Below are 9711 nucleotides of genomic sequence, written 5' to 3'. Positions count from 1 at the left end.
AGGTAAAATAGTTTATTATCAAGTTTTTTTTTTTAGGAATTGTATGTACAAAAATTAGATGTTTATCAAAGTTTGATTAAAAACAAAACAGTTTATCATCAGAAAATTCAATATGCATAAAATTATTTTCATTCTGATTAAAATTACTCTTACATATATCCAACTGTTCTATTATGTTCCAACATAACAAGGTCAAAGTTTGATTGAATGGACATATTAAAATCCCAGTAATATATTAAAATTCAAAACATACAAGCAAATTGGTACATTTAATTTTGTGCTGGTAAAATGAAAAGCCAAAGCACTAAAATGTTAGAATATAAACAAGACAATAATTTCCATTTGTTGGCAAAAATATCTATTGCTATTAATTTTTCCTTTTTTTTTAATTCTCTCACTGCAGTAATATGTGTTTAATAGTAATATATTTCTAATTTATAAAATTTTTTGAGAGGCCAGAAAACAATTATTGTACATAAATGCTTGTAGAATTCCTAAAACACTTTTCCAAAAATTTCCTCGTTTTGCAAATAAATGAAAAAGAATGTATACATGTAGTTGTGCCCCTTTCACAGTAAAGTAAATGTAAGGAATTCTGCATTTCTTAAGTAATTTTAATTGCTTGTATATATTTTATGAAAAAAATGTCTGAAAACCTTGCAATCGTAAATTCAAACAGGTTTAGATCTTATCATTTTAATACAAAGTTTGTAGTATGCAATTTTTATGGCACATACAAAATTTTAACTACCAAAAAATATCAGGTAGCACATTAAAGATACAAATAAGATATAGCAAACCTAAAAACTAGTGGTAATGCAAAAGTACTGAAGATTTTATAACAAAATAATATGCAAAAGGACACATTTCATAACAATACATGATTTTGGCATAAACAACCTTTTATAGAATGCATACAAAAAATGACAAGTCAAGGCCTTTGGCCTCTTGATGAATTAAGACCTACCAAAAAATTACCTGGTATAATGTCTGCAAAATTAGACGTCTATTTAGAAACGTTATTCCAAGAAAATGTTTTACATATTTTTTTTGACTTTGACCAAATTGGACTACTTTTAACATTTCCTTAATGGGTTTCTTAAATCTGAGCAATAGGTTAATTATGGTTTATATTAATAGTGAAAAAAAACTTTAACAACCTAACATGTTAGATCTTTTTGCTAACTGGTGTAATAAATTTCCCCTTGTATTCCAGGCCCGTTAGGGGTCATCTCCCTTGTTTCGTACTCGTACGTGATAACAGTTTCACCGGATGTCGACGGAACGATAACGGTCCTCACCGCCCGCTCCGTTTCTATCTGAGACGTTGGATTCCAGGGTCGGCTGATATCCGTGTCGTTCTGGCCACTGTACGGAATGTGGTAGTCCACAGTCCCATAATGCTCTACCACTTCCTCCTGGGAGTAACTCGGCACGACTATGATGGGTTCCTCCACTGACTGGGACATACTCTCCGCTTTGATTTTCTTCTCCGGGGGTTGAGATGAAGGTTCCCTTGCCTTCCGTTCTTTAACTGGGTTGATTTTCATGCCCTCTGTAGGTTTCTGGAGATCTTCCTCCTTGACGTACAATCCCATGACTGCTGCGATGCCTTCGTACTTCTCATCATCGTAATGTTCTGGATGGTTTATTTTGGAGTGAGCACGGAATTCATTCACGGTGTTAGAACCCCATTCACAGAACTTGCAGGGGTAGATAAACAGTCCCTCGTGCTTTTTAGTCTTCATTATATGCTTGCGGATGTTTTCATGAGTGTTACATGAATAATCGCAGTATGGGCACTTGTATGGTTTTGAACCAATATGGATTCTCATATGACGACGAAGATGAGTTCTAGTACCGGCTTTGTAGGTACAGTATTCACAGTGGAAGTTTCTCTCTCCAGTGTGAGTACGGCTGTGACGCAGCAGTCTATTTTTAGTCCCTGCCGAGTACCCACACTGGTCACAGAGAAATGGGCGGTGTTTGGTATGGGACTTCATGTGAGCATCAAGTTCATTGGCAAAATAGAAACTCCAGTGGCAGTCTGGAACTCCACATTTGAATTTTTTCTCTCCATGTCGACGCATGTGGTGCTTAAGCTGACGTTGGAGGTAGAAAGACATTCCACAGACATCACACATAAGCTTCTGCACTCCCTGTTTCTCCATTGCATGCTGCCTCATGTGTTCCCTGTAAGACTCCACTTTCTTGTACTTCTTTCCACATATATCACAGCTCCTCTCTGTCAGTCCCAGGTGAGTCAGCAGATGGCGCCTCAGAGACAATGGCGACATGAAACCAAGGTTACAGTAGCGACATTTGAATGGACGATCACCAGAGTGAAGACGTAAATGCTCCAACATGTAATCCTTCTTCAATTCTTTTCCACACTCCTTGCAAGGTATTCTCTCATTCCTTTCACAGTTCTTAACGGTCTCTAAGAAGTCTTTGTATTTCTCCCATGTTATGTCGGGCCTTCCCAGTTCCTTAACCAGCAGCTCCTCTGAGTTTGGATGCAGATGATAAACATCAATGTGGAACTGCTTCCAGGCTTCATCTGTGAATCTCTTGTTACAGATGTGGCAATGGAAGATGCTTGGTTCTCCTTCCTCATTGGTATTGTTATCTTCCACTGTAGCTAAATTGGCCTGATGTTGCTTTCCAGAATAGTGAAGCTTCAGTGCTTTCTCATTGAGAAAAGTAATGTCACAAAGCTCACAGACTAGAATCTCCTTAGAATGAGCCTCCATGTAGTGAGGTCGAAGGTCAGCATACTTGTTCACCATGTAATCACAATGATTACACTTGAAGATCTTTTCTTGAGCTGGCTTATCTGTAAGTTTCTTGCCTCTTTTCTTGTATGGGCCTCGGGGCTTTTTCAGATGGTGATTGTTGTGTGCTCGTTCATACATTCCTGGGACGGGAGGTTTCTGGGTGTTGTACTTCAGTGTGGTGTATTTATCCTCCTCTCCTTCTTCTTCCTCTCCTTGTTCATTCTTCATTTCCTCACTCTTCACCTCCTTGTCTTCTTCCTTTACAGCCCCTTCATTCTCTTCCTTCACCTCTTCAAATTTTCCCTCTTTCTTCCCTAAGTATCTCATCATTTCCTTCTTCTTATGCTTCTTGCTCTTCATGTGCTGTGAGAAACTATTCCTTCCTGATAAAACTTTGTTGCAGAGTTCACAAATGGCTGCATCGCTGTCTCCGTGACGCCGGTTCATGTGAATCACAAAGGCATTGTAAGTTTTGAATTTCCTGTTGTTGCACTCGCTGCAAGAAAATTCTCCGACTTCATCTATCTGGGTATCTCCTATAATGTGACCCACAGAATTGAGCTCCTTCCTATGCTTTGACCTCACATGCCTCTTCATGTGTACCCTTGAGTGCATCTTCTTTTTGCAGAACTTACAGGCAGCCATAAACCACTTTTCTTTGATGATGCAGAGTTTTCTCCCTTTTAATGCAGCCTCTCTATGGCTTATGTCATTGATCATGTGATAAATCATATCCTCATTTGTATGACAACTATACTGACACAAAGTACACATCAATTCTCCTGGCAGTTTCTTACAATTGTTCCTGTGGACATTTTCTTTCAGGTGAGCTATCAAGTCATTTTCTTGATTAAAGTAGTACTGACATAACCCACATTGGAATGGACTCAGTCGAACAATAAATTTGTGGTACTGCTCAAGGGTCCTTATAGTGTCTTTCTCCCCTTTTGCTCTGTTTTTGTGTTTTTTAGATAACAAATGTCTTGTTAAAACATACAAGTTGGCAAATTTCTGATCACAGATTTTACACTCATGTTCTGTGATTTCCTTTTTGGGTTTAATTGTGACTGGAACTTCAGCCAGCTCCACAGAAGCAGTGTTTTCTTTACTTTCCTCTGCATTTTTGTCTTGCTCATTCTGAGTGGAAGCTGTTTCTGCCTCTTTTTCATCATGTTTCTCCTCTTGTTCGTCAGCATTTTCTTCCCTTTCCTCAGTCATGGTTTCGTCTTCATCTTCGTACATTTTCTTACCCGATCGTCTCTTTTTCTTGTGTGTTTTCCCACCACAATGAGCAGAGTAAATGTATCTAGATTTGAAAGACATATCACACGTACCACAATAATAATCTGAAGCTGACTCGCTGGATCTTGTTTTTATATGCTTTCCTTTCCCCTTTCCTCCACCTTCTCTATCCATGCCTGGTTTCCACTTCCCACCTGTGCTTATTATAGTCCTCTGGGATCGCCACTTTCCACCTGTGGAATGATGTGGCCCCTCTCCAGGTTTCCACTTTCCGCGAGTGTGCTCGGGTGGCGGAAAGTCACCGTCCGACTCGTCAGAAAAAGCTTCCTCTAGGAAATCTTCATCAAAATCTAAATCATCATCACTGAAATTCAAACTGTTAAGGATATTTGCTATAGGAAGTTCATTTATGCTGTTGTGCCCTTGGTCTCCAAACATGCCCTCGTTATGTCCAGAATCTTTGGACGTTGAAGATTTACTCTGAAGAGCAAGGGAAGAGAAGAAGTCTGGTTTTTCTTTACTTGTGGCATCAGACATAACAACGTTTGGATCCACCCCTTGTCCATTGCTTGGACTAAAATTATCACTCTTTTCTGTGGAGAAATCAATCACAACAGCTAGTTCTTGATCAGACAGACCCACAGTGGAATTGGAATTTGGAAGACCATTCTGTTCAATACCCAGGCTATGTGCTACTGTAATGGAATTCTGCTGACTGAGACTGCGCTGCATCATCAGATTCTGTGGTATAGGTTCCGAGGCCAGGCTGCTGGGATCCGTGGAGATGTTTGCCTGAGTGTCGTTGAGATTTTTAAAGGAAGATGTCAGAACCGTCTCCTGTTCAGTTGTGGGCTGACACTGACTGGCCAGAAGATGGAGTCCTCCCATGTAGTCCTCAGACTTCTCACTGAGGACGGTGATGGTCCCCACCACCTGAGTCTCCACCTGGCTGGTGGGGACACTGCTACAGGGTGGGGACTGGGACGGGGGTGAGGCACCGCTGGTGGGGACCGCTGGGATGATCTTCTTTCCCGGACAGTCGTACTTTTTGTGGTTGATATAGTTGAGTAGACCCACCACTGTCGACTGACAGACCAGGCAGACATGCATGTCAAACATTTCTTCATCCATCTGAAAATCCATAAAAGAAAAACATAGGGATGAGCAAGGTCCCTGTTCATATAAAAGAACTAAAAATCTGCAGTAAAACATTGTTATAGCTCTTAGTTAAGTAATCCTCAAGAAATGTTATGTAAATTAGTCAATATCAATTTTATCTGAAATTGTTCTGCAATTCTTGATTTGTACTTTTAATTTTTATTTGATGTTAGACTACTCTTACAAAAGCTGCAAATATATATGCGTACTCTCTGAAGTTGTTGAAAATTCCATACTTTGGCAGTTTATAATGAATTTTTTTGTTCTGATACCTTGCTTTTTTGTTTAATGCATGACAATAACTCTTTTTTATTTTCAGACTAAACTTTTGCAAAGTTGATGTTGTAATAAAATTTACAGTACCTGATAATTAAGAAATCTTGAAAGCTTCATTAACATGATTTATACCTTGAACTCTCTATGTATTCCTCTTTAGATCTCCTCTTCTGATTTTACTTTATTCCAATCTGTAAATAGTACTGACAGATTATTCATCCACTTTATATTTCATCATCAAAATACTGAAATACATTGTTTTAAAGTATCACTATATGACAATCAAGCATTGTCAAATTTTTATTGAAATGATGAAAAAATACTTATAGTGGTATTATTTTTTTAAGTCAATGATTTGTGAAAGCATTTTTAGAGAGACACATGGAAAAAAGTTATTGTAGATTCTTAAATATATGTTAGGAATTTTTACAAGTAATTTGTTGAGAAGCACTATGCGCAAATTCAAATTAGGCCTCTAACATTTTTATTTTCACATTGCTGATATACAATGTACATGTAAAACTGTTCATCTAAAGACCTCGTGAATTCTCAAAAATTGAATAATTTCTCTATTCCCTTGCCCATTACAAAAAAGGATCTATAAGTACATTGATATTTGACTGATCTTTAAGATTAACTCTTTAGGTCAGTTCTTTTTACATTTTTCTTTCTTTTTTTCCCACATCCAAGTACAGAAAGTTAGTTTTTTTTATATAACACAACTTTAATAAATGTGTATTCTCTTAAAAAAAGACGGGGAAAAAGAAGAGAAAAATGCTTTGCAAAAACTATGGGGGCAGCTGTGTAGCACAGTACAGGACTGCACACAATATATTCCAAGGTGACAAATGTCTGCATGTAAAACAAATGACCAGCCTTCACTCCCTGCTCTTTACCAGGCAGCTGCCTCAGTATGACATAAGAGACCTGCCAAAGTCACATGACAGCTTATGTTTTAAAATCCAAGTTAAAAAAAATACAAAAAATGCAGGCAAAAAAGGTTGTTTCTCCTGAAGCTGGGGGTCTATAAATCATGTGAGACAAGGCTGTCAAGTGGCCATTTCTGTGCTAAAACTGACAGCTGTCTGCAGCAAGTTTTTACCTCAGATTTCCAAGGTCAAGGTCATTTCTCTCAGTCTCCCCTCTGCAGATGATGACGAGACAGTTGTTAATTGTCATACATTCTTTATGCTGGGGTCAGAGGACTTCATCTACCTGAAAAAGAGGAGACAAATTTGAAATGAAATTATGTGTTATTTTATCATTGTTAGAAACTTTTTTGTATCAAATTAATATCTTAACAGATGCCGTTAACCAAAAAAAAAAAAAAAAAAGAGAAGATATTAAATGTTTTTGGGGTCATTTTCATTTACACTTGGAGAAAAGGGTAATATAATAATCTGATCACCTGCTTTTGGAGGCAACCTTAGTTTTTCAATAAGATGATCTTTTTAAAAAGCAGAATGATGTCCTCTAGTGTTACAAAATGGATAAAATATATTATCACTGAAATACTGAATTAGCATTAAAACTAGTCAACTATATTGGCATATTCTATGCTAAGTTCAAATGTTCCAAAAGTATCAATAAGTTAATATAAGTTGGACTCTGAAACACATCATCCAGTAATGGTAGCATGACATATGCCCCTTGATGCACCATTTTGACATTAATTTCAATAAATATGAAATCATAAATATGAAATTTTTATTTTAAAAAAAATTCTACATAGAAAAAAAATCAGAAATGAAGTATGTTTGCAACATGCTCACTGTGGTCATGACCCCCTACCCCTATTTCCTACAATCCATCATACAGTAGCTCTGTAGATAACTGATTTTCTCTAATAAGCTCATTCGCTCACAAATATAGGATAGGTTGAAGTCTTCCACATTTGATATTTAGATCATTTTTAATTTCAAACAATTACTTTTTAAAACTTTATACTACCAATGCCAACTGATACATAAAGCGTAACACCCCCCCCCCCCTCTCCCGACTCAACCAATCCTGACATTTATAACTTATGTAAATGACAGAATGGTAACGTTTTAGAAAGCAATCTTCATAGATGGAACTGGAAGTGTAGGTTTAAACATTGTAAGCACTGAATTTTTCCAGATTCACATCTACTCTTGGTAAATAGTGGAAACTTTAAATAAATAATCCAACATATTTTTGGGGGCTCATTTTTTTAACTAATAGAAATAAACAAATACTGACAATAAAAGGAAAATGTTCCTGGGTGCCTATTTCTATGCTCATTAAACATGTTATTAAGACAGAAACTCTTCAAACAAATTTAATAGGGACTGATAAATCCATAAAATGAAGAAGGATTTTATGAGTTGTAATATAAGATATAGCCTTGATTTTGTGTGGATAATGATCCACTCATTTGGATACTGAAATCGTGAACCTGTCCAATGATTTTGCAAATTCAGAAACTTGGAGAATTATTCAATGGACAAATGACAGGTGTTTCTGATACACAATAATCTGTTTTGCTCTATCTGTTAAGTTCATATTATTCCAAACTCCTATGCCACCCAATCAGGTTATGTAAAACATAAGGACAACTACGGCTGAATCAACAAATCAAAATGAATTGATATTCAAATGTGTATCCTATTGAACATGTTGAAACATTTACTTTCCCCAAACATATCGTGATAACAGATCAGAAAGTCTTTCCTTTAATCATGTTAATACTGTGTACTAAATGTAATTTCTACATGTTCAAGCCCACAAGATCATTTCGAGTGTTCAATATATAAAAATAAAACTGGCTAATATTATACAGTTATTGACTTTTGATGAGGTCTACTCGTGACTATACAGACCTGGTCAGGTATTGGTTGACCGAGGCCGAACTCATGACTATACGGACCTGGTCAGGTATTGGTTGACCGAGGCCAAAGGCCGAGGTTAACCAATACCTGACCAGGTCCGTATAGTCACGAGTAGACCGAATTCAAAAGTCAACAACCGTTTTATTAAATGTTCAGGAATTTTACAACAATTTTGACACTTGCGTTGTTGTCTCCATCAAATATAAACACTCATAATAAAATGCAAAGTGTAACATCACTTTTTACATGTTGTTATACTTCAACAGCTTAACAACTAGTAGCTGCAGATCTGTAGCTATCCGGAAAAATATATATTGATAGACCGGATAGCTACAGTGCCACCCATTGAAAAAACTGTATATTTATTGCGCAAAAAAAAGTGCGCTCGGTTTTCGATTTATTTCTGCATGTTCCTAAAACTGTAATCTCAAAATATTACTAACCGTGTGTTCCTAACATATTCTTTGAATCTTTCCACAACAAAACATTCGTCATAATTGTTGTTAATAGTCCTCCTGACCCTGATATTGTCATCATCGAACATTTCAATATATACTGCATTTTGGTTTCAAAGATAATTCGGTAATAAAAGCAAATCTTAATTGAGGTAAGAATTTGGAAGAAATAATCATCACTTTTTTTTCATGTTGCTATCAATATATATTTTTCCGGATAGCTACAGATCTGCAGCTAAACAACTAGTAGTTAAAACTGGAAAACAATATCATTAAACAATCAATACTCAACCATTTACTTTTAAAAGCATTTAATCTCCTTGGTACTGGCGTCTGACATGTTTACATTCACACCAACACATGCTTTGAAACACGCAATCTGATTGGTCGAAAAAACTGTAAGCAAACGTATGGTTGGTCAAGAGGGAAAACCCCCAAATAAACCACCCAGAACGTCATATGAGGTGAACTCACTCTGAGGTACATCTCAGGAAAAGGTCTCTAGACCAATCACAGAGCACCAAAATTCCTGATCATTTAATAAGAGCATATGTCCAATCTTACAGTTAAAATAATATGCTATTAATTAAATGGGCAAATGTAGCAAATGACTGAATGATATCCTTTAATTATACATTTTTGCAAAAATACTAAACTGAAACTTCACATGGTTGATAGATTGATACCTAATTGCAAGAGCATTATTCACAGCCAGGATTATCTATCAAGGGGAAGTCCCCATCCGAAAATGGAATTTTTGGGGGTAAAAGGTATCCACAGTCACAGAAAAATATGATTGATTGGATTACTTTTAATCTAAATCAGTTTTTTCTCATAAATCATTTTAGAGTGATTCTACAATTGTCTGCTACATCGAAGGTATATGGAAAGTATTCCACCCTGTAGTGAGGGCTTGTCCCAAGAAAAGTTTTAAACTTTTCTAGATTATCT

The 9711-nt window shown here is 36.6% G+C and overlaps 1 protein-coding gene across 2 annotated transcripts in view; it reads right to left on the bottom strand.

The window, feature by feature from the left end:
• Positions 1-9711, bottom strand: part of LOC134231356 (zinc finger protein 624-like) — an 11674-nt gene continuing 1963 nt past the window's right edge. For both annotated transcript variants that reach the window (XM_062713304.1, XM_062713306.1), the window contains exons 2-4: positions 6556-6668; positions 5586-5644; positions 1-5150 (exon numbers count right to left, since the gene is read on the bottom strand). In XM_062713304.1, coding sequence (XP_062569288.1) covers positions 1182-5150 — 3969 coding nt within the window. In that variant the 5' untranslated portion in view covers positions 5586-5644; positions 6556-6668 and the 3' untranslated portion in view covers positions 1-1181. The remainder of the gene's footprint in view (positions 5151-5585; positions 5645-6555; positions 6669-9711) is intronic.

The sequence above is a fragment of the Saccostrea cucullata genome, unplaced genomic scaffold (assembly GCF_032062105.1).
Source record: "Saccostrea cucullata isolate Sc308-1 unplaced genomic scaffold, CSIRO_AGI_Scuc_v1 ctg104, whole genome shotgun sequence".
NCBI lineage: Eukaryota > Metazoa > Mollusca > Bivalvia > Ostreida > Ostreidae > Saccostrea > Saccostrea cuccullata.
This window is presented reverse-complemented; position numbering and strand designations above follow the sequence as displayed.